Source organism: Triturus cristatus, chromosome 10 (assembly GCF_964204655.1).
Source record: "Triturus cristatus chromosome 10, aTriCri1.1, whole genome shotgun sequence".
NCBI classification, from domain to species: Eukaryota; Metazoa; Chordata; class Amphibia; order Caudata; family Salamandridae; genus Triturus; species Triturus cristatus.
Genome location: NC_140593.1, coordinates 834,435,053 through 834,452,701, shown reverse-complemented (window position 1 = coordinate 834,452,701; position 17,649 = coordinate 834,435,053). Strand labels below are relative to the sequence as shown.

Below are 17,649 nucleotides of genomic sequence, written 5' to 3'. Positions count from 1 at the left end.
AAAACAAGCAGTGACGCCCTCTCCCTTCCTCCCGACCACATAACACCTGTCGGGGGAAGGCTACAAAGGTTCCTGTCCACGTGGAACTCCATCACCACGGACAGGTGGGTCAAAGATATTGTCAAATACGGTTACTGTCTGGAGTTAACCTCCACTCCACCCATAATACCGCCAAGAAACCGTCCTATGTCCCCAGAGCACTTAACGCTCTTACAGCAGGAGGTGCAAAGTATGCTTCTAAAAGGCGCTATAGAGGTCGTACCCGTCCACGAGCAGGGTACGGGAGTGTACTCCCTCTACTTCTTAATACCAAAAAAGGACGGGTCACTCAGACCTATATTAGACCTAAGACCCCTGAACCGGTACATTCTTTCAGAGCACTTTCACATGCTCACTCTCCAGCAAGTCCTTCCGCTTCTCAAGCAGGGAGACTTCCTAGCCACGCTGGACCTCAAGGATGCGTATTTCCACATCCCCATTCACCCCTCACACAAAAAATACCTCAGGTTTACTGTTCAGGGTCAGCATTACCAGTTCAAAGTCCTTCCCTTCGGCGTGACAACAGCGCCCAGGGTTTTCACGAAGTGCCTAGCTACGGTGGCAGCACATCTACGGAGGCAGCACATACACGTCTACCCCTACCTGGACGACTGGCTCGTTCAAGCGAAGTCAGCCCAGCAATGTGCCAGCCACATGTCCCGCACCATTCACCTTCTTCACAGTCTGGGATTCTCACTAAATTACCCAAAGTCCCATCTCCAGCCCGCACACGTACAACAGTACCTAGGTGCGACTATAGACACTCTGGCGGCCACAGCTCAGCCAAATTTAGTGAGGATCAACAGCATGCAACTGCTGATCTCCAAGTTCAAACCCAAACACTCACTTCAAGCGCGAGTGTTCATGCAGTTGATAGGCATGATGGCCTCCTGCATCTTCATAGTCCCACACGCGAGATTACATATGCGCCCGCTTCAGGAGTGCCTAGCACATCAGTGGAATCAGGCTCAAGGACAGCTAAAAGACCTAGTGTTGGTGAGCGGTCGGGCATACAACTCTCTGCATTGGTGGATCCACAAAACCTTTGCAAGGGCCGACCGTTCCAAGAGCCTGTTCCACAAATAGTACTGACAGCGGACGCGTCTCTCCAGGGATGGGGAGCTCATGTACTCCACTACACAGTGCAGGGACTATGGACGACACAACAGAAGAAGATGCACATCAACCTTCTGGAACTGATGGCAATCTTCCTGGCCATGAAGGCATTCAAAGTACATCTGTGCAACAAGGTCGTGTTGATCCGGACGGACAACATGACCGCAATGTACTACATACAGAAACAGGGAGGAACACACTCTCCACAGTTGTCTCATCTGGCTCAGAGCATGTGGAAGTGGGCCATTCAAAGGAACATGTTCCTCATGGCGGAACACCTCCCCGGCAAGGACAACCAGATGGCGGATCTGCTCAGCAGACACAGCCACCAGATGCACGAGTGGGAGTTACACCCATCAGTACTCCAGCCGTACTTCCAGCAGTGGGGTCATCCGGAGATAGACCTGTTCGCCACAAGCGAAAACGCAAAATGCCAAAGCTTTGCCGCCAGGTTCCCACATCCGCAGTCGCAGGGCAATGCGATATGGATGAACTGGTCCGGCAGATTTGCGTACGCTTTTCCCCCAGCGCCGTTGATACCGCTGGTGGCTCGCAAACTCAGACAACACTCCCTGACACTCGTCCTAGTTGCTCCTACGTGGGCACGCCAGCCATGGTACACCACCTTCCTCGAACTTTCCGTGGTGCCGCATCAAAGGCTGCGGATCAAACCCGCTCATTTGACGCAGAACCATGGAGAGATTCAGCACCCAGATCCGCAACAGCTGAACCTGGCAATCTGGCTCCTGAAGTCCTAGAGTTTGGCTATCTCAACCTGCCACCTGACTGTATGGACATCATCAAGGAGGCCAGAAGACCCACTACAAGAGCTTGCTATGCAGCCAAATGGAAAAGGTTCGTCATTTATTGCAGTAATAATGACATTAACCCGCTGGACGCATCCATCCAAAACATCATTTGCTACCTATTACACCTATACCGATGCAATCTGGCGTACACCTCTATACGTGTCCATTTGACCGCAATATCAGCCTATCTGCAAACCAGGCAGCACCTCTCTCTATTCAGAGTGCCTGCCATCAAAGCATTCTTGGAAGGACTCAAACGAGTCATTCCACCTAGTCACCCACCGGCTCCAATGTGGAACCTCAACCTGGTCCTCACACGCCTAATGGGTCCACCCTTTGAACCTCTACACTCATGCGAGATTCAATTCCTCACCTGGAAAGTAGCTTTCCTGGTAGCGATCACTTCCTTAAGAAGAGTTAGTGAACTCCAGGCACTAACCGTTCAAGAGCCATTTATACAGGTTCATGCCAACAGGGTCGTACTACGTACCAACCCAAAATTCATGCCCAAAGTAATATCGCAGTTCCACATGAATCAGACTATCGAACTGCCCGTTTTCTTCCAAAACCCGCAAACTGTCGCAGAAAGGGCACTCCATACACTAGATGTACGGAGGGCCCTCATGTACTACATCGACAGGACTAAACCCTTCAGGAAGACAAAACAACTGTTCGTTGCCTTTGCCCCGCACCACAAAGGTAACGCCATCTCCAAAGCAGGGATAGCCAGATGGATAGTTAAGTGTATTCAAATCTGTTATCAAAAGGCAAAACGCACATTAACTATTCCACCACGAGCCCACTCAACACGTAAGTTAGGGGCTTCCATGGCTTTTCTAGGAAATATTCCCCTGCATGATATATGCAGAGCAGCCACATGGTCCACTACACACACTTTTACTAAACACTATTGTGTAGATGTGCAGTCAAAACAGCAGGCAGCTGTAGGACAGGCTGTTCTAAAAACTCTTTTTCAGACCGCTGCAGCTGGCACGGGTAGCCGCCGCTAATAGAGGGCACTGCTATACATTCTATGCACAGATATGAATTCAGCAGCCCACATGCCTCGAACTGAATATGCTACTTACCAGTATGCATCTGTTCTTGGCATGTAGGGCTGCTGACATTCATATCGCCCTCCCTCCTCCCCGGCGCCTGTCGCAGCTGCAGCTCTCAGAATTACTGTAAAGCATGGTCATCACTTTCTGTATCTACTCCATCACTGCCACAATGGCGAAAAACAATCTGAGGATGGAGGGGATGCCCATGCGCACTGTAGTCCAGGGGAGGAGTCACCTATCCAAGGATACTTCGAAGACTCTTCCAGGACAACAACGTGCAAACATCCGGACCCAACACTAGGCGGCGATCTATGCACAGATATGAATGTCAGCAGCCCTACATGCCAAGAACAGATGCATACTGGTAAGTAGCATATTCATTCTGCTGAGTGTAAGCCTCCTTGACACTTAATGGTATTTGTAAGTGTATAGTCATGATCCTGGATATTCACAGAGATTCATAATTCATGTGTCACTGGTATACTCAGCCTGATGGAATTTAAACTGACTCGAGGCTGCTTTCATGCATGTTCACCCACCGAGATGTTATTATAAAATGAAAAATAAAGTTTAAAAAAGAAAAAAAAACTTTGAGTGCATTGCCTACCTACACAGCTCACTGAGTCAGCGGGCTTAAAAAAAAACACACTTTTTGAAAAATCATGGCAAGCCCGAATGTGAACAATTCATTGGTTCATAGAGGGAATGTTAACTTAATTTCACTTATCTTTTTTGTCAGATGTGGTAACAAAGTACAGCAATTTCATCAGTTTTCCCCTCTACCTAAATGGTCGTCGCATAAACACTTTGCAGGTGAGAAACAAGTTCACAGAACTTTGTGAAACAGGGTGGGTTGTTAATCATGAACGTCTTGAAAGGGGGATGGAAAGTTTGTGTGTGGACATTATTCTGTTGGTACAACAAATTTACAAAACTCCAGGAAAAGGTTTTTGAAAGTGGCATATTTGCGAGATTCCAAAGCTGAGCTAAAGGGTATATGGTATAAGAGCCAGAGCTGTCCATTATTGTTTTGAAAGTGGGATTGGATTGGAAGGCTCATAGTCTCATGTTAATCAATACTTATTCAGTACAGTAATTTTCACCCTTTGCCATTGTAGCCACTCTGGATGATGGACAGTAAAGATATTGGTGAGTGGCAGCATGAGGAGTTCTATCGTTTTATCGCCCAGGCCTATGACAAGCCACGTTACACCATGCATTACAAGACTGATGCACCACTCAACATCCGCAGCATATTCTACGTCCCAGAAATGGTGAGGCCCGCTCTGTCTGCATGCTCCCAGTTCTCTCCATAGGAGAATCTGTATCTTCGATTTTATATATGTCACTTTCCATTTGTGTATATTGTGGTTCGTTTACAAAATATCTTTCTGTGGCGATTTTTCTTTCTGCTATTTGTCTTGTCTCCACAGCACCTTACTATAACAAAAAAGCCCCTCATTTCTTTTTAATTAGCTTTGTGCAAATTACTTGGTTTATAATGTATTATGGTGATCTGCATTTAAAATTAAGGGTTTACCCATCATAAAGTGCTTTACTGGACTGCTTCTTCATAATTGAGGTCTGTACTTGGCTCACTTCATTCTCTGTTTCATAGAAACCATCTATGTTTGATGTCAGTCGGGAGTTGGGATCCAGCGTTGCTCTTTACAGTCGCAAAGTCCTGATTCAGACCAAGGCCACAGACATCCTGCCGAAGTGGCTCAGGTTTCTACGTGGTAAGTTGCAAGGAATAGGTCAGGGGCAGCTCCTCCGCTAAGGCAGAGGAGCGTCATTTCACTGATCTCAGTGCAGGAAAAATAGATTAGTAACCTTGTTATTCTAATTTTATTTTTCACTAAAGGGCTAGGTTAGGGCGGGGTGGGACTGGGGTCACAGGGGTAGGAGTTGTGGACACACTCTAAGTACACATAATGGTTTGGCTGGCCATCTTGGGCTGACCAACCAGTCATGCTCATTTTGCACATTTCCCACAAGGCTGTAATACACAGCCTGGTGCGGAACATGCACAGGCTCCCACTGCCTGTCTGAGCGCTGAACCACAGCGCTTAGACCAATCAGAATGCTGCATTTCAGCATTGTGATAGGCTTATAGGAGCCTGTGTGCTTCTGGGACCGAAGCTGAGGAGAGACCGCGGGCATGAAAAGGTAAGCGTTTTTTTAATGGTTTTTTTCTGGTGCTGCATACAGTCTTCAAGGCTAGCCATTTGCATTGTCTGTTCAGACAGCTCTACCCTCAGACCTTAAACAACACCTTTCTAAACAAGCACAGGAAAATGCCAACGTCTCCCACTCTTAGACCTCCTCACTTGTGTCGATGTCTGCTGCATTGCTCTCAACCGTCTAAAGTTTTATTAATGTTTCTATTAAAATTTTTCATTGAAATGCATTTGAGCGAACAGATACTTTAGAGATTCACAGATGGAATATTATTATTGTTATTAAAAATATGTGTAAAATGCAAACTAAGTCGTATAGTAAGTATCTGTAGACGTTTGGCCTATGAATCATGTCCATCATGCCCCTTTACAACCCTCTTATTTGTGCTACAGCCTGTCACATAACTCACAGCCTTTTAAGGTTTTTATGAGGGTCTTCTGGTTTATAGAGATGTACCAGAAAGCGGCTAGGCAGAATGAAGTGATTTCAAATGGTTGCGTAGCAGGCAACAGACCTTCGTTTCACCACATTGTACGTTTTGTTTTTAAATACATTTTATTGATTGCCACAGTGTCTCGTTCAATAGTTACAAGCATTTTTCTTTGATGGTTCTTGTCATTTTATATACTTGTCATACACAAACAAGGTTATTGCAACTCGTACATATAGGTACAACATGTTTTCATTTTGTTACGATAACATTCCGTATGGTGCTATCACTGAGATATTACAGTATTTGAAATAGGGCTATCAGCATAACTAATAACAACTACCCACTTTCCCCCCTCCCACGTTCTGGCCCATCAGGTCAGTTGTCTGGCATGTCGATTGCTCACACTGAAAGTTGCTTAGTGTTCCGATTTGCTTTGTGCGGGTGTGTGTAACTCCCATGTGCTCACTTACAACTTAGTCTGTTGTGATTTAATTTACAAGCTACTGTGTATCTGGGGTGGTATGATGTGGATTGAGGTCTAGAGCTTTAAAGCTCTCCAGCATGATATCCCACTCCATGGATATTGGACGCTTGCGCAGTCCCCGAGCCTCCTCCTGTCTGATTGCTGTGCTTTCTGCGCCACTCCATCGTACTACCTCACCGTGCCAAGTGAATAACGCAGGGGGCCTCATTGACTTCCACCTCATTGTTATAGATCGTATTGCTAGTATAAAAGCAAGATCTAGAAAGCGAAGCTGAACTTTCTGGGCGCCTGTGCGTTTACGGAGCCCTAACAAGCACTCTTCTATGGTGTCTGCAAGCTGTAAATGTGTGACCTCCCCACAGCGCCACATACCTCCTCCCAGAATCCTCTAAGGTGAGGGCATGCCCATAACATGTGTATGAAACCCGCCTCTTCCATCTTACAACGGGGATAGCAAAGCTGCGTGTTTGGAAACATTTGGTGTAGACGGTGCTGAGTTAAGTAGGACCTGTGTAGAACCATACATTGTATGAATTTAAATGTTGTATTCCGCGTCACTCCTTTAGGGTGTTCTAGAATTCTTGCCCAATCTTTATCAGATATGTCTCATCCTATAGTGTCCGACCATTTTGTTTTCAAGTTGATGAGGAGGACTGCCGCATGAGCTCGAATACCGACATACAGCCATTTTATGAGGTGCCGTCCCTCTCCCATGTAGTATAATGTACAGACTAATTCATGCGGCGGGGGTTCCGTACGTTGAGGGGCCCAAGTCGTCTTCACATAATGCAACACCATGGCGTGTGCTAAGTGTAAATGTCCTGGTGCCCCCGTTGCTCGTGTGAAATTGTCGTGGTCTAGGAGAGTGTTGTCGCTAAACAGGGCTCCCACCGTGTCTATTCCCACTTCAGCCCAGGCCTATGCTTCGTGAGACTTCCACGAGGAGTTGTTATCCCCAGTAATGGAATGTTTCCAGCATAGGGAATGGAGCGGGACGTGTATTGCAGCGCTTTTCTCCGGCACTGCAGTACTATTCTGAGCAATGGTGGTGCATGTGGGGGGAGTTTGCTTTTCGGAAGCAACAATGAGTGGAGCGTTCCCCGGTTAATATCCTGTATTGTGTACCCTAGTTGCTGCAGGCATCTGCCCGCAGTCCAGTAGGATAGCCACTGTAGTTGGTTAGCATAATAGTATGCTCTAAAGTCTGGGACTCCGAGTCCCCCTGTATGCGGTTCCAGGTGTAGTTTTTTAAGGCTCACCCTCCTTCGTCCGGCCCCCCAGAGAAGGACCAGTAGTATTGTGTCCAGGGCACGAAATATGGATGGTTTGACTAGTATTGGCAAGTTAGCAAAGTAGTGCAACATTCAGGGAAGGACCACCATTTTAGATATAGCTACCCGACACATTACCGATAGTGGCAGTGACGTATAGAATGCTACTTTCGAACGAACTGCAGTATTGCTCGCATGAGATTGCCGTCGAGCAGATCAGCGTGTGACCTATATATGTGTATGCCTAAGTATTTAAATGTATTATGTGCCACCGGTATAGTATATTTACCAAAGCCGATTTCATCTGGGCCAACGCCTTCATGCAAGAAGGCATTCGATTTTCCTTCATTAATGGCGAGACCGGAGATACACTCGAAGCTTGGGAAGGGGCTCCAACACATCTGTGAGCTCTCGTACATATACAATGATTTCATCTGCATAAGCTGATATCAAGTGTATTACATTGCCTATTGGAATCCCCAATTGGTCAGCCTCCCGCCGTAATTTAAGGGCCAGCGGCTCTATGGCAAGCACAAATAGTAGTGGGGCCAGGGGGCAACCCTGTCTCATGCCTCTGTGTACTGTATATTCTTGTGATATGTGACTATCGGTGCGCGCTCTTGCAGTAGGTGCCGTATACAATAGCTGAACCCATCAGAGATATTCAGGGGGCAACCCAAACCTCTCCAGGGCTATAAGCATATATTCCCATGTGATGGTGTTAAAGGCTTGGCGTAGGTCCAGAGCGATGCAGCCAGCATGGACATATTCCTCGGGGGTAGCAACCATGATATAGTGTAACCGTCTGATATTTAGCGATGTACTGTGCGCTGGTAGGAACCTGCATTGGTCCTTGTGTATACATTTTGTTTTTTTTTTGATAAATCTTTTTATTAAAGTAACACAAAATAACAATACAATAAAACAACAACCTAAAACTAAGAGCAATTGTCAGGATTAGCACATTACGTAAAATAGACATATATCATATACAACTAATGAAATTAAAATAAACAATAGAGTGGATAATCTGGGCACGCAGCAACATCAAATCTTTAAAGTGACTCCGAGTCCACATTATATGGGACAGCATTCGCAAAAGGAGTACATAAAAATCCTCTGTGTTCGTTTCATGGGGCCCATAGTTTAGTCCATTTGCCTGGGCAGCCTCTACTCTCGTATATCACCCTCTCAGCCTGCATGCACCAGTCCATGTCCTCAGCCCAATCTGCACGTCGGGGTACAATTCCTCCCTTCCATGTTCTAGCAATGTTACGTTTTGCAATAATGCAGCCCAGGGAGACCCACAGTTGTTCAGTGCGGTTGAGTTCGGTTGCATCCCAGATATTTAAAATGCAAAGTCTAGGGGAGGATTCTATTGGTTTCCGACATATTCGGGACATGGTGGATAAAATCTCTTTCCAGTAATGGGCGAGAACTGGACAGTCCTGTGTATTAATTTATGTAGGTGGGGAAGGAGTCTGCTTGCTAGCATCTTACTTAAGATTTAATATTCTGATGCCAAGAGCGATAATAGCCGACAGCCCGACAGATCTGTCCCCTCTCTGCCTGGCTTGGGGAGCGATACCACCAGTGCCTGCATGGTAGTATACGGAAGATATCCCAGCTCCAGCAATCTATTGTAGAACTCCTCCAGTTCAGGGACTAAGGCCTCTGAGTATGAGTCGAAGAATTCTATCGGCAGGCCGTCTAGGCCTGGTGTTTTATTTCGTGGGAGCCCCTTGATGGCTGCTTTTATTTCTAGTTTTGGGACCGGACCTATTAGGCTTTTTTGTGCATCGGCAGTTAGCTGCAGGTAGGGTAATCCCTCTAGAAATGTGTTGATTAGTGTGGTGCCAATGTGATTGGGTTCACTGTACAAGGTGCTGTAATATTTGCAGAATGTTTCATTTATGTCCTGCTGTGAGCGAGCCATACCTTTCCCTGGGACGTTTACATTACAGATTACATGAGGTGGCTTCACCACATTCTACATCATTTAAATAGAAGTTTCCGGCTACTGACAGCTTCTTGTATGTTAAGGCTGCTTTAAAGCTGAAATGTATAAGATCTTAGAATCATTGTATGACAGACCGAAAAATAGACTTGTAAGTAGGTGATTTATGAGCTTCACATCACCTTACAATTAATTGCAATCCAAGTTCTATACATTTTTAGAATATAAGGTAACAGAGGCACAGGTTTGTAAAATGATATTACAATAAAGTTGGTAAACTAAGATTCAAACTAAGTTCTGCTGGTTTCAGAATAAACAACATTGCCATCTGACCACATCCCCTTCTGTCTGGTCACTAACACTATTCCACAGCTGCAAAAGATGGGAACCATTTGGGAATTAACAGATTGCTGGTACTACAAATAGTAAATCGTAATACAACAACAACAACGTGATGGATGAAATGCTTTAATTAATCTCGACCACTGGAGATTGCTCAGGGTCGCATGCCACTCCATCAATTGTCATGCAGCATGGCACTCTAAACAGAGTCCTGCCTTATGTGAATCAGTACTGACCCTTCTCATGGCAACGGTCCACCCGAACATCCAGACAAGACCCCTCCATTTGCCTTTTTTATTTGTAGATGACTTCCTGTTCATATTTAAGTTCTGTGAAAAACCAAACAATTTCTTAACACTACTTTTTCAATATTTCTGCAAGAAGTGTTCAAATAGTAAATGTTACCTGTTTATGTATAATTTGTTTTATTTGAGCGTCATCTGTAGTTAATTTATTGACAATCCTAGTAACTTTTTTTACACAGAATAGTTCACTTGTTGAAAGGAATACAAATCCATTCTCACATGCTCCCTTTCTCTCATACACAACCCCGCACCTACCCACCACTTTATATAAGCGGTTTGTTTCCTGTAGTATGAAACCCCAGAAAGTGTGTGATCCTTACTCTTTCTCCAAAACCAATCTCCCCATAACTGAACTTCCTGTTAAGGCACAACTGTAGCAAAGCCAGTAAGTAACGTTTTCTAGTACAAGCCCTGCCTCTAGACTAGCTTTAAACCATTAGTGGGTTTTGCACTGGTCCACTAAAGGTCTGATCTCTCCATTGCATCTCTGTTAAAAATTATGGTGGCACTGAGATGCTTGGTCTGCAGAAAAAATCTTGGTGCACATCTCTGCTTGTGCCCACCTAAATCTATGAAAAATAAATACATTTGTCTTTGGACTGCTGAATATCTCCTACAGTGTGAGCATTTTATGCATCAGTCCCAGAGTTTAAAGAGTTTGCTTACCATTGTTCAGGTTATAAATATTGTTTTGTAGCAATGTTGCACATAAAGTCACTTAAAACATTTCTATAAATTAGCTTTCCTAGTTTTTGTTGTCGTCCTTCCTTCCAACCTTTTTTTAAATCTTGGAAACAGAGAGGACCCTGCACATCACCCCTTTTATTTTCATCGGATCCAGAGAAAAAAAAAGTCAATCACCTCCTGCCCATATGTTGAGACTTGGCTGAAACAATTATTTTAATAGCTATAATATTTAAGGGCATCGTTCACCATGGAAAAGAAAATCAGTATTCAATTCTCAGTTTATGGAAGAGTAAGAAATAAAATGGGAAAAGACAGACCATACTGACAGAGAGCAGAGGTTCTAATATCATAAAACAAATTGATAACATCTACATGTACCTTTTGTTCTGGAGTGAATTCACAATAGCATTCACTATAATAGGCCCAAGAGATTTTAATAAAAGTGGGAATATTTAGAATTTGTTTCAGGTGAAACAAACCCCACCATTTTAGCCGTCCCCTATCTTGGATACTGCTATAGATGGGGGGCTAATAATTTTGCCTATTCAATCAGTCAAACTTCAGTCAAGACAAAAGTATGCAATTGGGGATGAAAACAACAAACTAAAATCCTTGGAGAATGCATCTAAAACCTGCTTCTTGCAATATAATTGTGAAATGGCAAAGCATTAAAATGCATTTATTTGTTATTTTAAAGGTGTTGTGGACAGTGAAGACATTCCCCTGAATCTTAGCAGGGAGCTTCTTCAGGAGAGCGCTTTGATCAGGTGAGTAGAATGCAACAGCTTTTAGGAATTTCTCTAGATCATGTGAGAAAGATGCAAGATAGAAAGGATATGGAGATAGTGACATTGTAGTAGAGGCTGTCATGGTATGGTGACATGCAAGTGCTTTGGGGGACTGCATGCCACATCAGGAATATTGTATGCTGCTAGACCCTGTTGAGAAGATTGATTAGTAGTGGGGTCTTGATATGTATAGTTCCAGGCAATCAGGATTGTTGGCACAAAAGGTATTTTTATGATGTCCTTAAGGTAATGTGAGGCAGAGGCATGCATTAGCTGACACTGGCATTAAGGCATGTTCTGACTAGGCTTAAAGCCTACCAACATGGTAGCAGGGAGGTGGTGATGAATAGAAATCTATAAAGTGCTAATGTGGGCGTTCAGGCTTCTTGGTGGTCATATATTGAAGCAAAGAGATATCCTCATATCTTCGCTGTCAAAGCTTATCTGGAATAAGTAGGTTTTCAATGTCTTTTTAAAGGACAGTAAGCTAATCTGGGTCCAAATAAATGTTGTAAGCGTGTTCCACAGAAGTGGGGCCAGTTCTGGCTATCTTACTTTGGGGGACATTTAACAGATGTAGATTGTCTGACCTCAGATTTCTAGTGCCTTACTTTTTTAACAACAGACTTCAGGCGAAGAATTAATCTTTTACAAAACATGATGCTTTTTAAACTTTGTGTCTTTTCTCTGGAAGCCAGTGAAGAGATTTTCACGTTCCTGAAACTGTATCCCGTTTATTCAGATTGAAAATTGTTATAACTGTTGCAGCGCTTACTAATTGATCAGCATAGCATTCTCTTACAAGGATAAAAGAAAGGTATGATGTTGCCCCTCGTTTGGGGTTTCTTCTTTTATAAAGTCTCTGGCAAATTCCAGTAATGTAGCATCACACCACCATCGGAAGACTGTCATATGCTCAAATTCACATAATGTCATCTAGGAATCTTGCAACAGTGAGATGCTTTCCCATGCTGGTCATGAGAAAAGAAAGATTTAAGAGTCCACAGAGGCCTAATATTGGTGCAAAAGAAATGCAAAGTATCCATATGTAGCAAAAGCTAAAATCCTGTTCCCACAGGAATATTTCACTGTGAACATTGAAGAAACATATAGGAATGTTGAGGTTTATACATGTACAGAACAAATAAAGCAACATTTCACTAGTTGTAAATAATCCATTGTATTAGGTCCGGGGAAAGAGCAGCATTTTCCAAAAAGCATTTTCCAAAAAGCCTTTACGTTAGCATCAGACGTTTTAAATGGAAATAACTGTAAGTCAATATCAAATGTAGTGTCATGAAATCAATTCAAATACAGAATAAGTCAAACTTTCACCAGAGATTATTAAATGAAAATAGCTAATGTTAGAAATACCCTACTCCCATAAATTGTATCAACATTCATTTAAGTGTATAGTTTTCATACTTCAAAATTCCTTTTTTACTTTTAATAAACTATAGAATCTCTGGTATTATGCAAAATTTCAAGATCGTACCTAGTTTCCACACATTTTTGCACTGTCTTTTCTAAATGGTGCGTTCTAACAAAAAGCATTTGAAACACTAGGCCACTTTATTAACAATATAATTTCACAGTAAACATTACTAAACAACATGTCAATAAGAAACTCTTATCAGTGCTACTCAGTTATATGTATTAGTATTGCTTTGTATGTATGTTTTCTTTATATTGCATTTTAAAGCACATTTTTACGGTGCTTCTACTACACTTCTCATTGCCAAAAATCAATTAATGAACCGATTTCTTAAATCATCATTCACCTTATCATGGAATAAAAAATGTGGGGATCATCTGCATACGATAACCTTTTAAAACCAAGACTTTTAGCTATAGCTGCAAAGGGTTTTACATATAAATTGTTTGGCGAAAGAGCTGATCCCTGCACGACTTCATACTTTATTGGACACATACTAGATTCACAGGATGGTAGTTTGACCCTGTATTTTCTATCCTCTAAAATGAGAAGCACCAATTTAGAGCAGGTCCCTTAATGTCCAAAATTTGCCTGCTTCGCTAGAGTCTGATGGTCTAACGTGTCAAAAGCGGTGACACTGAGATTGAACATTACCAGACATGTGTGATTACCTTTTGTACGGTTGTAATCTTATCATGTTAAAAGCAGCTACTAATGCAGACTTTGTTCCCTCCCTTGGTGTAAACCCCATTGGAATTTCATCTAGCAGGTGATGTTCTTTAGCAAGTTGAAGTGCTAATGCACTACATATTTTTCTCACATTGGATGGTAATTACTAACTTCAACAGGTTCAAGATCAAGCTTCTTTATTATTTGTTTATCCACTGGTGTTTTTTCTGCATTCAGGGACTATTCCCTCAAGGATAGACATCAAGAGGAAAATCAGTTTTCATTTCACTGAGCCCTTCTCTGTACTACCGATTCTGAAATCATCAGAAGGTTATCTGCTACCCTGTTACTTCCTTTCCTTCTGTTAAATCTTTCACTTCATGGACATCTCCCTGACTCTTCTCTCTTGTTTCAAGTCTTTATAAATATCACTTGTTTTCTTAATGGAGAAACAGAAATGTTATCACAAAACTCCTTTGAGTCCAGGGTTTCTGCCGATAAACAATATGGCGTTCAGACAACTTGAAACAGTTTTGTTGAGCAATTTATTGCATCGTCCATTGTTTTACAAAAGTATTTGGCCTTTGCAGTAAATAATGCTTTCTTATAGGTGCTAAGAGGTTCCATGAACACGATTTCCACACTTTCCTTATAATGTCTTCTCAACCTTTTTTCTGCATTCCTTACTTTGTCTATCTTTTTTTATTTCCTCTGAAAACCAGTAGTTATCCCTATGTTGCTTATTATATTTCCATCTTACCATGGGAACTGAAAAATGTATGCATTTTGCCAAACAATACTGACCTTTCTCACCCAGAATGTTTACATTATCAAAGTTGGTACGATCCCTTCTATTCATATGTAAAGCAAACTTCTTTAGCTAGATCCCCTTTTTTCCTGTCTCTTCCAGTCCATGGACTTTGTTTCCTCTCAGTAAGTTTGTTAACCAATTATCTCTTTATGAAGAAAGGGCTAAGGAAATGGTCTATGCAATTCTGAGTGAGGAGATGATCTACCAACATCAATTCCTTTGGGCTAAAATTTAAGTGAAACGAGTGGCTCAACCCGTGAGTTGGACCTACCACGCTACACCTAAGGCCCACATTTTCCATGTCTTGTTAAAAAAAAAAAAAAAAAAAATGAGTAGCCACTTTATCATCTTTTATCTGTGTGGATATTAAAATCTCACTACACAAATCAATTTACCACCCTTCATGTACATTACAGTTAGCAATTCTAATAGCATTTCAATAAAGGAACCTTCGGCTGATTGTAAGGAATGTGTGGATTTTAGTCTACTGATTGATATTAACCTAGTTTAGGAGATCAAGTGGCTGTTAAAATCGTTGTGTGGTGTCATCAGAAAAGAATTTATGGCTGTAATATATTTTGTTTAATGGACATCTAGCAGAGTGTGCCGTCTGTCAGGGCATATGAATCTTCATTAGGCATAGACAAGCAGTTATAAATGGATTTCAGCTGCAGTCCCTTTTCCCAGTAAAAACATTTATCTTTTTGAGAGGTTGTGGGTGGCAACTGTGTATGGTTGGAAGAGATCTTAGTTGATCAATGTGTGGGGCAGAGGATTCTCTTGGCATGCAACAATGTGTCTTCTGTTGAGGTGTGACACACAGAAGTCCTTGTAAGTGTTGGGAGTAGCAGAACAGTCTTTCAGCATATATAGTTTCAGGAACATGGGTGGTACTCGGATCTTTCAGGCAGCCACTATCATAAATAGATTATCTTGAGGTTTCCCATTGTGTATGTGGTAGCTGAATATGTGAGGTATGCGGCTCTTTCAGACTTTAAGTCCACATGTGCATTCAACATCTTTCTGGTTGTACTTGTGATTACAACTGTGTTGCTACTTTTGTAAGGATGATGCAGCAGATTATGCGTGTGTCGATGTACGATTGTGGATGTGGCGTCTTGACAGGAAATTATGTGTATATTTGACTGAGATTTTGCAAGGTATACAACAAGCATTGATTATGTTATGCACATGTGATGAGAACTCAAAAGACAGAGTATGTGCCATTAGCTGTGGGTTTAGTAGAGTATGCAAAAGGTAACTTCAGCTGTAAAATGATACATGGGTGGCAGTGTTAATGTTGTGTGTGTGTGTGTGTGTGTGTGTGTGTGTGTGTGTGTGTGTGTGTGTGTGCAACAAATGGTAACAGCATTTCTACACAGAAAATAAAATAATGTGGACATAAACACACTTGGGCAGACAACCCTTATTCAGAGTTTGTTTTGTGCAAGGTGGAAGGATGAGATACATGTGCATTGAGGACAGTTGAGGTGGGATACTTTTGGCAATACTCTTCTTTGGTACATTTTGAGGAGGCATCACCTGTCAAGGTCTTTTGAGGGCACTCAAGAAAGTAATCTGGCTGTAATTATGGAGAGACGTACAAACCTCATTCTGTTTTAATAAGGATTGAGTAGGGCTAGATGTTTGGGGTCCAAGGGTGATCTGTGACCTCCAAAGGAGTTAATTTGCTCGAGGTAGGGAATGGGGGAATGAATTTGTTTGGGGAATCTTAAGGTGTGGATGTGTCTGCAGTAGATGGCAGTTAAGGGAAGACTGTCACAAAGTCTGATCATCTTTTAGGAATGGAGTGCCTTAAGCATGACATTGAGATTATAAAACTGTCAGCTATAGAGAGAAAGAGTACTTTACTAGATGTGATCTGGTCATTGGGGTGTACCTACCCTGATGACCACTGTGATCACCTGTCTAGTTTGCTGGATAGACTCCTTGGTTCAGTTGAAATTGGCACTCTAGCTACTTCGTGAGATCATGGGGCTCTTGCACTGCTGGTTCTTTGAATGGCACTTGTTCAGAAGAAGTATAAATTGATGCTCACTTCAACGGGGCACAGCAAAGGGTCTGGTGGACTCCGCAACATTTGTTGACCCATAGTTAAAAAAGGATATTTGGATTGTAGATAGAAATCGATTATGAGGTGAATGTGTATGGTTGTAGCTACCAAGTTTGAGGATCGATCTGGCAAGGATGCTGGTTATATGAGCAAGGGGGACTTTGGGTTATGAGGCAGGAGATCAAGCAACACATATTTTTCTTCTTTTCTTAAGTAACCGTATTGGGTGATGGTGTCATAATTTTGTAGGCAAACAAAATCACAATTCAGGTAATGTTGGCTGTTATTAGACCGAAGACGATCATTTGCTATTGATTGAGATGTTTGCTTTTTCGGTGATCAAAGGAAGATAAAGTTTTGTAGTCTAGTCCTGGATTCACAATAGCTTTACGCATGACAGTGTAAAGTGTTAAAAACATTGTAGCACTAAGTCTGAAGACTACCTTTGGGAAAAGCCTCTCTGTCCTTCTCTTTTATGATAGCAATGGGAGAAGGTACCGTCTGAACCTTTTGTAGTTGTGTAAAATAAGCAGGTTACATCCAGGCTGGGATTAAATGTGTGTTTGGAAAACATATATTAGGAAAATTATTGAATTTCAGTTTTTAGGTTTGTGCTTTTTTTCTTTTTTAACGTGCACAGGGGATTTTTGCAATTTCATATGCATCTTGAGAAATGGAAGGTGGCCTTTCTCGACAGACCACTTAAACAAAGGGAGGGGGCAGGCAATTCCTGGCAGTTGGGTTTCAGGCTGTTTTTCCCAAGCTCAGTTGCCCAAAAAACACTGTATTTTTTATCCTAATGTGCGGTGCTCATTTTAGTTGTCATTAATCATCGCTGCGAACATTTCTCCCCATCTAGATCATGCTGCTGAGCTTTGAAATACAAATATTGTTTTTCTGTTTAAGCAACCTGTGTGTCTTTATTTTCTGTTTGCCTTTGAAGGAAGCTCCGAGATGTCCTGCAGAAACGACTGATAAAGTTCTTTATCGACCAAAGCAAGAAGGACCCAGAGAAATATGCTAAGTTTTTCGAGGACTATGGCTTGTTCATGAGGGAAGGTATTGTAACCACAGCTGAGCAGGATGTGAAGGTGAGCTCAACCGCAAACCCATGCTTGTTCTGAAAATTGCCCCTTTTCTAAAGTAATTAATTGCAGTAAAGAAAATATTTTGATTTTGGTGCATGT

General features: G+C 42.4%; 1 protein-coding gene across 1 annotated transcript in view; it reads left to right on the top strand.

Moving 5' to 3' along the window:
* The window catches only part of TRAP1 (TNF receptor associated protein 1), a 204,799-nt gene that overhangs the window by 134,888 nt on the left and 52,262 nt on the right, over positions 1-17,649 (top strand). Inside the window, exons 8-12 of the mRNA XM_085628450.1 lie at positions 3,765-3,838; positions 4,144-4,299; positions 4,644-4,764; positions 11,383-11,452; positions 17,406-17,553. Of these exons, the coding sequence (XP_085484576.1) occupies positions 3,765-3,838; positions 4,144-4,299; positions 4,644-4,764; positions 11,383-11,452; positions 17,406-17,553 (569 nt within the window). The remainder of the gene's footprint in view (positions 1-3,764; positions 3,839-4,143; positions 4,300-4,643; positions 4,765-11,382; positions 11,453-17,405; positions 17,554-17,649) is intronic.